General features: G+C 44.8%; 1 protein-coding gene across 3 annotated transcripts in view; it reads right to left on the bottom strand.

Annotated features, from left to right (window-relative positions):
• LOC129325111 (veficolin-1-like) overlaps positions 1-13346 on the bottom strand; it is a 28440-nt gene that overhangs the window by 9505 nt on the left and 5589 nt on the right. For all 3 annotated transcript variants that reach the window (XM_054972653.1, XM_054972655.1, XM_054972654.1), the window contains 4 exons: positions 12166-12303; positions 7491-7553; positions 6594-6629; positions 2819-2952 (listed from right to left, as the gene is read on the bottom strand). In XM_054972653.1, the coding sequence (XP_054828628.1) occupies positions 2819-2952; positions 6594-6629; positions 7491-7553; positions 12166-12303 (371 nt within the window). The remainder of the gene's footprint in view (positions 1-2818; positions 2953-6593; positions 6630-7490; positions 7554-12165; positions 12304-13346) is intronic.

The raw sequence follows: 13346 nt of genomic DNA, 5'->3' as shown, positions 1-13346 counted from the left end.
CAAAACAAAAAAAATTTCACCTGCTGGCAGAAGACAACAATAGAGGGAGACAGATGAATCTCCCTAGAGTTCTAAAGTTTTGGTGCCAAGATGACTGAGAAGGCCCTTTCTTGGGTTGTCACTGGTCTACCTTAGATGGCCCAGGCACCCGAAGAAGAGCCTACAAAGATGACTGTAGTTGATGTGTGGGTTCATATGGGGAAAAGCTTTCCTTAAGGTATGCTGGCCTCAAGCCATATAGGACTTTAAAGGACAATACCAGCACCTTGAATCGGACCTGAAAATAAATGGGAGACAGAACAAGACTGGACTGATGTGGTCACTACAAGCCACTCCATTTAACATTCTGGCTGCAGCATTCTGTACCAACTGAAGTGTCTGGACAGTCTTCAAGGGCATATTGCAGAAATCTAATCTAGATATTACCTGGGTATGCACTACAGTGGCAAGGGCTAAAGCTGGTGAAAGGCACTCCTGGCCACTGCTGTCCCCTGTTTAGCCAACAGGAGGTGGAGGTCCTGGAGAATCCCCAAACTATGAACCTACGCCTTTAGGTGGAGTGTAAACCATCCAGAACAGGAGATATCCCCATTCCTGGGTTAATCCTCCCCACACCAATAGCACATCCGTTTTGTTGGGGTTAATTTTCAGTTTGTATCATCTATATATTGATGTCAACTCACCCCAAATCTCTGGATGACTTTTCCCAGTAGTTTTACATAAATGTTGAAAAGCATGGGGGACAAGATGGAACCTGGAGGAACCCTGTAGACCTAAGCTTGCCACCCCTGCCCCCACCTGCCATCTCCTGGCCCTGCTCACCTGGCCAGCAGGGGGAACAGTATGGGGGGTGGGGTGGGGAGTGCATGCTTGCTCCCCTATAGTGCTGTGATGTCATTTTCCGGAGCAATGGAGGAGCTGTGGCAGATTAATTAAAAATCACTTCCAAACAGGTAATCTTTAATGAATCCTGCTTCAGTGTGACCCACAGCTCCCCAGGAGTACAGGAAGTGAGTTCCTGCTGTCTCCCACCTGCGGGTCCTTCCCCCCTGGTTTGGCCCCTGGGGGCCCTGGTAACCCTACTGTAGGCCAGAGGCCAAGTAGCAGAGCAGCAGTCCTCCAGGATCTCACTCTGAAACCTACCTTTAAGGTCAGCCCAAACCACCACAGAACAGTGCCTCCCAGTCTCAATCCTGAAAGGCCGTCCAGAAAGATACCGTGATCTGTGGTATCGAAAGCCACGAAGAGAATTAACATGGTTGTATTCTCACTGTCCATCTTGTGTTGCAGGTCATCCACCAGGGCAACCAAGGCCATTTCAGTCACATAACGAGGCATGAAACCACACTGGAATGAATCTGAACAGTCCAATTCTTTCAAGAATGCCTCAAGTTGCCAGCTACCACTTGTTCAATCACCATGCTAAAAAAATGGTACATTTGCAACTGGACTGTGAGTATTCAACTCTCCAGGTCCAGATTATGTTTCTTCAGGAGTAAATGTACCACTCTCCATTTCAAGGCAGGGGAAACCAACCTTTCTCTCAGGGAGGCATTTACTGTCTCCAGTATACATTACACCGGACGCCCTTCCCACCGCAGATTAAAGCAGCCAGGAGGGGCAAGGTCATACAAGCAAGTGGGAGGTCTCAAACACAAGAGTCCTGTCTGAATCCCGGCAGAAAGATGTCCCGCACAGTTGGATAAAAAGGCACTCTGTGGCCATTTGATCATGTCACTTCTAATATAGCGTTCAGTTTGGAATGGAAGCAAGAGATTTTATCCTCAAAGTGCTTTGCAAAATAGTTGCGGTGGGCTGCAGAACAGTCCACCTCCTCCTGTAGGCCAGAACCCAACAGGCTCCTATCTACCTGAAAGAGTTCTACAGGCCTACACTGTATGCATGCAATAGTGGCAGAAAAATATTGTTTCTTTGCTGCCTTCAACATCACTGAATAGGAATTAAAATGATTTCTAGACCATGCCATGTTGAATTTGACCCAAGTCTTTCTCCACTGTCACTGTAACCATCTCCCTTGTCTTTTCATCATCCATGGCCCCTCAGTAAACCAAGGGGCGTCTTGGATTCTTAGATACAAGAGAGGGCACCTGTGAGCAATTATGTCACTTGCCTGAGTAATTTCTTTATCCCAGAAGCTCACCAGGGCATTGACAGGCGCGCTAACGATATCAGCAGAAACATCCTTTAATGCCATCTGAAAACCAATCAGGCTGGTGTGGTGACCAGCTTGGGGCTTAGTCTCCCCAGTTTGAACCCTACTGCTGTCCATCATGGCGGGGGGGGGGGGGTAGAATATCAGTTCCTCTTAGCATATCACTGAGCATGCAGGCCAAGAAAACTAACTGCGCCAGAAATGCTGACTGGGGCTTGGAGCCAGGCTGAGATTGCCCAGAATAAAGGGTAACCTGCACTAAGTGGTAGGTGGTTTAATGGGCAAACAATCAGCTGTCATTTTTGGTGTGTGTTTTCTTCATTTTAGGGATGGGTAGCCACTGTAGTGTGGTGAAGTGCTAAAAACTCTCTTTTATGGATATACTCCTAGATCACGCAACTACATTTCCCAGAGTCCCATTGTGTAAATATGTTATTGTTTTTCATACAGGCCAGTTGCTGAAAGAGTTAGGCTTTACCTTACCCTAAAAGAACAGTATTGGTACAAACCTGATACCTGATACAGCAGGACAAAACAGACTTCTTTTTTCTATCATGTCTCCATTGTCCTGGTCTAAAAACGCTGCCACCCTATGACCTTGTACCTTAATTACATTGATCTTTTCCTCCAAGAGATCAAACTTACCAGCCATCCTCCTCCATCAGTCTCCATGTCACAGAAGACAGCCATTGATTTCCCTGTTATTGGATAGATAATGTACCAGCCATTCAGTGTCTCTCCATGTTCTAAAAGCTCTTTGCAGTTTCTTGCTCTGGTCTCTAGAAGAAACGGTAGAAAGGAGAGTCTGGGCCAAGTCACACTCTTCCACTATCAGAAATCTTACATGCGTGAAACTGTCATTTTGTTAACTGGTCCCTTGCCAATTTATTAACAGACCTGGATAATAATACTATAACTCTCAATGGTCCTCTCTGGCTAGAAGAAAGGCTATGATAAATATATCAGTTTTTGCTCCAAAGTGAGCCAGATGCTCAGCATATACATGGAAACATATTTTGTAGTTACATAATCTGAAAGCTTTATTTTAAATCCTATAGCCTTTTTTGCAATATTTAAATTTGGCAAGAGTCTTGTGGTGGCAGTCTTACCTCCTCCCAAGGAAGGTAGTAGGCCTAGCCCATGAACGGACTACTTGAGCCTGGAAAGAACACACCCCAGCATGGCAGGCAAGCCAAGGAGTGGGCCAAGGAGTGGACCCAACCAGGGAGTGGGCAGGCAAACCAGCCCTGGGTGAGCTGGAGGGGAAGAGCCAGGAGAGCTAAGGGGCTGACCTAGCCCTTCCAGCTGATAGGTCAAGGAGAGGGCCATTCAGGAACGCCACAGCAGGATTGGAAGGAAGCCTGGGGGTGGGACAAGGAAGCCCTGTATAAGGGAGTTCCCATGAGGGCTGATGATGATGGTTGGGAGACACCTCTAGAGAGATTTTCTTTTTCAGTCAGGAGAAGGAACAAGGTGGTGCAGCTCCCTTCCCTGGCCAGTCTGAGGCCTGAGGACACCCACTGATGGCAAACAGCAGGATGGCAGAAGGCTGGCTGGGGATGCTAGTGAGGGAGGAGCCTCACAGATTGGAAGCTGTTCAGGGAAAAGAAGCACAAAAACCTCAATTTCTCAACACACACACAACACATAACACACATAACACACATAACACACACACACACACACACACTACATACATTCTTTCAGAACACATTGATGGAACCATGACACTAGAAATTTGGTTTATAAAACAGAGTGGATAATCTCAGGAATCTGCAGACAACTGCACTTAACATTCCATGCATGTGGTTCACAGAGGATGGTCAGAGCTGTGGCTCAGTTCACAAAGAATGTGAAACCCTGGTTCGAGCAAGCTAACTATTGTTAGTGTGATTGCCAAACAGGAGACACTCCACTAACTATGTTTAGTTAGGTTACATCAAACTAAGTTCTGAAACCAAGGTTTGACATTGGTTTATTCACCACAGTTAGCTTAACCTATGGTTTTGTGTGATATAGTGGCTAGCATTGCCAGGTCCCCCAGGGCTCCAAGCAGGGGACAGGGGGCTCAGGGAGGGGGCTAACAGGAGTGATTAGGGCCAATTTTTATCAAATTGGCTCCCTGTGCTTCTGGGTCACACCAGATATTCTGGGGGTTCTTGGGACTTTCTCACACCTTTCCCCCCGGGTGAGAGGTGGTGGGAGACGGAGGCTGGGAGCATGGGATTCCCTGCCCCCACTGGAGGAATGGAAATCCTAATAGTGGCTTAAACCTGTGTTGTTCCCCTTTACCCTCCACACACATTCCCCAGCCTCACCACAGTGAAGGCAAATCTAATGTTTGTTGAGGCATACCAGGATTTGAGTGACTATGCGCTGAATCCTTGTTTCACAAACTAACCATAGGTAAAGAAAACTGTGGTTCTCCATTATGCCAGTACCAAGCTCAGGGAACAAAACACAGGAGGGAAGTGTATGGAGAAGTTATGTTAGATTAGGTTCTTTTGAACTTAAGTAACTGAAGGGCAACCTGTGTGTGCAGGCAGCAATGATGATGTAAGGTGAGCAAGGTTTGAGCAATTGTGTTGCTGTGATTTGTTTGTGTGTTGCTTAATTGGCTCATGCATCCACTGGAGTTTGGGGGACAGATTTAAGATACCACAAGTCTATGATTGCCAGAAGTCTCTGACTGCTTCCACAGCCAAGTACATCATTCGTTTGTGCCCGTGCCCACCCAGAGTGGCCTCTGCACATGACTTGCAATGCACTGTGCAAACTGTTCCCTTCATGCCCTAAGGGGCTGTGGATACCACTTAGCAGTGATGGCATGGGTATGTGGACCCCAGACTGATGCTTATAAGGAACAAGAATATCAGCAGTGGTGGACAAGCTTTTCTGAAAGGAAGATTGTTCATCACTACCAATGTTCCCCTGCTGTGTTCAACTGGCTGAGTTAAGGCACATTCTTATTTCATATGGAGCAATGATAGAATCCAAAAGGCCACTTGTGCTATAGATGTTCTACAAAATGCCCCAGAATTGTTTATAACATGAAAAGGGATTCCATGGCAGAGAAGGTGATGTGGAGTGTGATCTCAGGAAGTTCAATGTTTGAAAAGTACTGCATTTGACTATTATAATATGGTTGTCATTATGATGTGCGTGCCATAGTGATCCTCTACCCGTGAATGGTGAGCTGCACATGGCTTGCAATTGTCTGAATGTAATTTTTGACATGGTCAATTTTTACTACATTTTGATCACCTCATATCTATAAAGGGAAGTCTAATAGCATTTTAAGACTAATCAAACCAGGAGTAGAGACAATTCTGCAGATTCAATCTATGTTATCAGACTAAAGCCATAATCTAGCATGCTTTCTACATTGATCCATCTGTACAGATGTAATGTAAGTGAGTATCTATGAAACTCTTCAAATGGTTGGGGACTTAAATCAGAGCTTTAATCAGGATGGGGCCAATGGGCACCTGGCCACATGGAATAGTCCCCCCCCCCCACACACACACCAAAGAGTTACTAACAAGTGACATTTTAAATTTGTGTCATGGCAATTTTTATAGAAAGGGAATTTGTTTTTAAAATAGGAACATTTCTAGTCAGAGCTTCCCCCTTCTGCTGTCTTCCTGTGTTTGTCCTGGTTCTTTTCTACTATGGGTGCTACACTTCTTCCTGTATTCACCAACAGTGCAATCCTAAGCAGAGTTACTTTGGTCTAAGCCCATTGATTTCAATGGGCTTAGACCAGTGTAACTCTGTTTAGCATTGCACAACAAGTCTGCTTCTGGATGATTTTGCTACCAGCCAAGCACAGGCTATGCCTTTGACTAGAATCCAGTCCTCATGGCCCACTCCAATCTGCTAATCTATACTATGAGTTAAATTGCAGGTCAGTCAGTTTTATTTGTTATTTCCAAAAGACATATAGTACATTGTCTGGTCATATCTACATTACAAGGTCTTTTAGATTTATTTTTATGTAAACACAGCTTCTCCCAAAGAATCTTGGGAGCTGTAGTTTGGTGACAGTGCTGAGACTGGTTAATTAGAAAATCTTAATGCTCTGTTCCCTCAGACTGCATTCCCAGAGAGTAACTGAGGAGATGGAATTGAATGAGCGTTTATTTCCTTTACATTAGTGGCGTTGTAAAAGTTGAACACAGGAAACTGTGATAGTTGAGCTATTGAAAGTGCCAGTCCTAAATATATACTTTATAGTCAAGTGCTGCTAGGTGCAGGGAATGCATGGAATTTAGAGCACCTCATTGGGGTGTGTGTTCGATGGCTACTCTGTAGATGATGTCTCCAGTTGTCTTCCATTAGCTTTGAGAGAGCTGTTGGGGTGGCACCAGCTCACCAAATGACCTGTGCTAACTACTAAAGGGCTGTTGAATAGACATACCGTGCTGCTGACAGCTGGCAAAACTGCATGCATCTCCTGTAAGAAGAGAAAAGCAACTTCTTGTGAGGGGAACAAAGCATGGTACCAAAGCCAGAGAACCAATGTGGTATAGTGGACAGAATGATGGACTAGGATCTGGGCAATCCAGGTATGAGTCCCCATTCTGCCATGGAAACTTGCAAGAGCCATTTTCACGTTGCTTATCGGCCACGAAACATCGCGCCGAACACCCAGAATGGCAGGTCTCACGCGAAATTGTGACAGGAAGACACAGTCGTTCCGGGAGTTTGGTGCAATGTTCCATGACAGGTAAGCAGTGTGAAAACAGCCTAGGTGACCTTGGGCCAGTCACAAAAACTCTCAACCTAACCTACCTCACAGGAGTCCAGTAGCACCTATAAGACTAACAAAATTTGTGGTAGGGTATGAGCTTTTGTGAGTCACAGCTCACTTCTTCAGATGACTCATGAAAACTCGTGCCCTACCACAGTTTTTTTTTAGCCTTATAGGTGCTACTGGACTCTTGCTCTTTTCTACTGCTGCAGACAGACTAACATGGCTACCCATCTTGTTGTGATGAAAAAATGGAGGAGAATAACATTAGCCACTTTGAGTCCCCATTGGGGAGAAAGTCGTAATATAAATGAAATTAAATAAATAAATATGAAAAAAATGACAGCAAGAGCTATTTCAGAGGCTCCATGTGAGTTCTCCTGTCATGGAAGAAAACATGAGTGGCCACTATTTCAGCCTGGATTTGGGGTCGCCATGAATCAGTTGTAACTTCTTGTTGCAGAAAGCTCCAACAACATACAGCAGCAAGGAGTGAGAGATCAGTGGCATCACTTTCACCTTTTGCCCCTCCACCCACCCTCAGAGGATTTGTAAACATATTACCTTGGTCTCCTTTATCTCCCTTGGGTCCTGCTTTCCCAGTTGTCCCAGAAGATCCTCTCTCACCTGAGGAAAAGAGATCAGTGATGAATGAGGGAACATGTTAGAACAGGGGTGGCCAAATGGCGGCTCGCGAGCCGCATGCGGCTCTTCAAGTCTTATTTGGCGGCTCCCGGAGGCTTGCAAGTTCACTCCTCCCCCAGGCTCCTTTAAGGGGCAGAGCCGACCAGCCGCTCACCCGATCTATGCACCCAGCGTGCTTCCCCTTTCCCAACCCTGGAGCAACGAAGGGGCGGGCCAGGGCTGAGGACAGCCCACCCGTCCTCGCTTTGCTGGGCACTCCTCTGCAAGCACTGAGTTTTGCCGGCCCCGCGCTCTCAGCGAGCGCCCGGGACGGGCAGTTGGGGGGAAGGGGAAAGAGAGGAGTGAAGACCGCGACGAGGAAGCGCCAAGGCAGAGGTGGCCCAGGACTTCCTGCTTTCCGGCTTACTCCCGAGAAGGCAAGTGCGCAGCTGCCGAGAGCCGCTCATGGCATGAAGCACAGCCTGCGCCGGGGGGCTTTTGCATGGGTGGAAGCCTCGTTAGTTGCACGGAGGACTGGCGCACCCATAAGTGTGTGCAGGACAGCTGAGATGGAGGAGCAGGGAATGTGTTTGCTTCAGAGGACATGTGCTTGCTTTAAGATTCTTCCCTCCTTCCTTCCTTTCTCTTCTTTCCATTTCTTTCTTCTTTCCATCTTTCTTTTTCTTTCTTTCCTTCCTCTTTCTTCCTTTCTCTTCTTTCCTTCTTTCCTTCCTTCCTTCCGTCCATATATTTCCATACCTTTCCATATCTTCCTTCCTTCCTTCCCTTTCCATATCTTCCTTCCTTCCCTTCCTTTCTTTCCTTCCTTCCTTCCTTCCTCTTCTTTCCATATCTTTTCATACCTTTCAAAATCTTTCCCTTCCTTTCTCTTTACTTCTTTTAATATCTTTCCATATCTTTCCATGCCTTCCTTCCTTCCTTTCGTGTATTTCTTTCCTTCTTTCCCTTCCCTTCTTCCTTCCTCTTTACTTCTTTCCATATCTTTCTATGCCTTCCTTTCCTTCCTTCTTTCCATGCCTTCTTTCCTTATCTTTCTTTCTTTCCTTTTTTATCCTTCCTTCTTTCCATATCTTCTTTTTTTTGTCTTTTCCTTCCTTCTTTCCATGTCTGTCTTTTTCTTCCTTTCCATCTTTCCATGTCTTTCCCTCCCTCCCTTTCCTTTTTTCCTTCCTTCTTTCTTTCAATGTATTTCCTATTTTCAATAAAACATTAGGGTTGACAATTCCAACTAAAAAAAAACCTGGAGTCTTTAGCCAGAATACTCTAGAGGTGGTGCCTTGCAAGGATGACATCACTTTTTGTGATGTCACTTCCAGGTCAAAGGTTAGGTGGTAGTCCTTCCCAAGCTCCACCCCTTCTGATGATGTCACTCCCAGCATACTGTGCCAAAACCCCACCCCTTCCTGTGATGTCATTTCACAGCACTCCCCCAAACCCGCCTCTTCCTCTGAAGTCACTTCAATGCATCATGTCTTGTGGCTCTCAAACATCTCAGGTTTATTCTGTGTGGCTCTTGCATTAAGCAAGTGTGGCCACCCCTGTGTTAGAAGCAGCCATTCCAAGTTATACAATGGGTTCACTGAAGACTGGGATATCAAAGAGTAGAGCCAAGGAGTATGCCAAAAGAATGGGAAGGGAACCTGGTTTCAGGGTCAGAAGTTCAAATTCATCTCAAGGTTGTAAGAATTAGACTGTGTGGCAAAGAGGTGATGAAGGATTCTCACTCTCATTCTATGCCAGCATTGCCAGAACCATGGAGAATGAAAAATCTGACATGGGAAGGAACATATCATTTGGGAGACTCAAGGGGTCCCATCTTTAAAGATATAATGGAACAGCATGGACTCTAGCCACATGGAAGCAACTCCAAGCCACACCGATAAAATACTGGAGGGAGGAGCTGTGGCTTACTGGTAAAGCACCTACTTTGCATGTAGAAGGTCTCAGGGTCAGTCCTCAGCATCTCCAGTTAAAGAGTGTCAGGTGATGGGAAAGATAAGTTTTGCTGCCAGATCAGCCAACAGAGAGAGAGTGTGAGAGAGATCACTGGTAAGCTGCTTCCACGTGGCAATGATTCTCTTTGCAGTTTTCATTGCTGCAGCAAATGCAGAGGCATCCACAGTGGCAATGGACTCTTCACATGGCAGTTTAAAGCTGAGGCATCCCCCCGTCTACCACAACCAGAAGGCTTTTGCAGGTTTAAAAAAGTTGGCAGTTGCTAGATCACTATAGCTCAATAACATTATAACAATCTTCTCTCCAACCTACTAGTTCCCTTGACCTGGAATTTAAAGGAAACAGCTGATGATAGCAATATATTTTTAAAAACTTTAAGGGTGGGGATAGAGAGGGGCTGGGAAGAGGGCTGTCATGAGTGAAATAGAACCTGGGCCCTCTCCTGAGCGAGGAGGAGGAGGGGAAAGGAGTGATGTTAACTCCTAAAGAAATCTCTGTACACTCCAGGAATGATTAAAGCTGACTTGGTGAAAAGGTTGAAAGCTTCTGTGCCTCTCTCTCTCTTACCGGTAAGACTTCTCCCTATGAAAGCATGACTGCTGCCTAGTTTGCTGCACCCTTCCTCACTTCATGACCCCCTGACACTGCCATGGAGCCCTGCCCAGATGACACTCAATCATTTCATTGCAGTATAGCCCTATTACCTGTGTAAAAAAAGCCCTCCTGAATAATTAAGTTTCGCATCATTTGTGGAAAGCCAGGAGAGTAGGAGCCCTCCTGACCTCATCAGGCAGGCCGTTCCATAAAGAGGGGGAGCACCACAGAGAATGGGTAGCTGTTGATTTTGCCCAACTGCAGGGTGGCATCTGCAAAAGGCGTGTTCAGATGAGCGAAGCTGCTTTGGTGGAGCATAGGAGGAGAGGTGTTCCCATAAATATGAGGCACCAAGTCTATGAAAGTTTTTGTATGTAATAGCAAATAGTTTGAACTGGGCCTGGTAACTGATGTCCAACAAATGGAGTGAATGCAATATGCATGCTCTCTGCCCAGCTTCTGGTAATAACCAAGTTTCAGCATTCTGCACCAACTGAAGTCTTTCAGTTGACTTTGAGGGGAGATCTGCATAGAGTGCATTGTAGTAGTTTAGCACTGATGTTACTGTGACCTGGATCCATGTAGCCAGATTGGTTGTATCAAGGTAGGGAGCCACCTTGTGGGATAGACTACATTGGAAGGAAGCATTTTTTGCAGCTGCATCAACTTGCTTCTCCAGCAGCAGTGCTGGATACAGTATGACCCGTAGGCTCTTAACTGAGTTAGCAAGGATCAACTGAACCTCAGCAAAGGTGGAAAATCCAGTGTCCTTCAAGATCTCCACCTTCCAAACCAGTATTACTTCCATCTTGTCTGGATTCAATTTAAATTTGTTTGCTTTCAGCCATTTAACCAGAGCAATAAGGTAGCAGCTCAAGACTTCTATTATATCACTAGGGGATTTGAATAGAGAGATATAGAGCTGGATGTCATCAATATATTGATGGCATCCAATTTTAAAGGTATGAATGATTTCACCAAAAGAGGCAGGATAACATGGGGAATAAGATTGCACCCTGAGGAACTTCACAAGACAACTCCTACACTGAGGATAACTTGTTTCCAACAGCAATCCTTTGAGTCTGATCCATGAGGAACAATTTAAACCAGTTCAAGGCACATCCCCTGAATTACCTACTTCTGCCTCCAAATGCCTCAACAGGATGGCAGGATCTCCTATATCAAAGGCTGCAGATAAATCCAGGAAGAGCAACAAAGAGGCATGGCTTATGTCTGCATTCAGATGGAGGTCATCATCTAAAGACACCAGAGCCATCTCCATCCCATGGTCTGGTCTGAAACCAGGCTGAAAAGGGTCCAGAGCACAAGTGTTATCCAAGAAGGCCTGGGGCTGGTCAGCTACTGCTCTCTCAATCACTTTGCTTAGAATGGGCAAATTAGAGACTGGGTGATAATTGGCTACATCATTTTTGTCTAAGGATGGTTCTTTAAGTAGTGGATGTAGAACCACCAAGTAGCCAAGGGAAGGTGCCCTGAGTTAGTGACTGATTTATGATAGATATCAATGGCTTATTAATGTGGTTGTTACATGATTTTAGCAGCCTGGATGGACAAAGACCCAATGCACAAGTGGTGGCCTTTACAGATCCCAGGTTCCTGTCAACATCCATCGTGGCAACTTGGTCAAAATGTTCCATAAGTAGACCAGGCAAAGTATTAGACATTCATTCTGCCTTGCCTATATTACAGCTGAATTCCAGATCAGAGTATATTTGTGTTATTTTATCAGCAAAAAACTTGTAGAAGTAACCAGTACAAGAAAGGCTTATATGAATTGCCACTGAACAATGTACTCTCCGGGCTGTGAATGCTCTGATGGAACATTTTTCAAGCAGGGAATCTTTCCATTCTACCACTATGCTGCTTCTCTGCTTTCCATATCCCCCCTCCTTTCTCTGGGGCTTGTAAATACAGAACACAGGCGTCTTGAGTCAGTGTCACTCTTTCCCTCACAATGTTACTTAGAGCAGAGCAAATAATCTTCCTAACCTGCTTAGCACCAGCTCTTAATTGGACATCTCACCTGGGGGGCCCTGAGGACCTGTGTCGCCCTTAGCTCCAGGCAATCCATTTGTTCCTGGCACACCTGGAATTCCTGGTGTGCCTGGCTGGCCTTGGAGGAAGACTTTGTCTGCTCCACACTGGGATAAGCCCTTTAGCTCTGCAATAGGAAAAGGGTTACAAATGAGACAGTATATGAAGTTATGTATGTAAGAAACTCTTCTTCAGCCTTATGATAAGCAAGGATATTGTTGGGATGCTCAGGGTCCATGGAGAGGACAGTGCAGCGGACAGTGCTGAGTTTGTATGTGGTGGGTCATGTTCATGTCCCCTTGCATTTAGAGCACCTGAGCATTTAGAATGGAGTGGGAAAGATTATATATATATATATATATATATATATATATATATATATATATATATATATATATATATATATATATATATATATATATATATATATATATATATATATATATATATATATATATATATATATATATATATATATATATATATATATATATATATATATATATATACACACACACACACACACACACATACACACACACACACACACACACTTGATAGGGAAATGTAACAAATCCTGGCTATAATGGTTTTTTGCAAATATGAATCTGTCAAATGTACACTTAAAACATCCCAGATGTACATACAAGCACACGCGCGCGCACACACACACACGTCTGTGTGCACACACTCTTTCTAATATATCAATGTAACCTTTGATTCTATCTGAAAAACAGAAACCCGGGAAATGCATTTGCTTCTGAGGGTCTTCTCAGAGTTTAAAAGTCAGATCTTATTAGAGTTCAGTTAAACTGATTAATCCTTTATCATTCTAGTCTCAGTCTTGGGCTGACAAAGATAAACTTTACACATCTGGGGCTTAAACAGAGGAATGATAAACAATGCAAAGAACAGCAAATGTAGAGAGACCGAGTGTTTTCTTTTTCGGGAATGTCTCTTATCCCAAAGAACATACATTACCACCATAGCTGCACGGTGTCTGCATTTTTACTGCTGCCAGATTCTCATCTGTCTCAGTCACTACTTGTCCTACTACCTAACAGTCAGGTTTTTTAATCTCCTCTCGAGCTATTAACTGAATAAACAATGACCTAGTACACCCCACAATCCAAGAAAACACTCCTATGCCCCTAATAGTTGTGCAAAAAA

Source organism: Eublepharis macularius, chromosome 2 (assembly GCF_028583425.1).
Source record: "Eublepharis macularius isolate TG4126 chromosome 2, MPM_Emac_v1.0, whole genome shotgun sequence".
NCBI lineage: Eukaryota > Metazoa > Chordata > Lepidosauria > Squamata > Eublepharidae > Eublepharis > Eublepharis macularius.
This window is presented reverse-complemented; position numbering and strand designations above follow the sequence as displayed.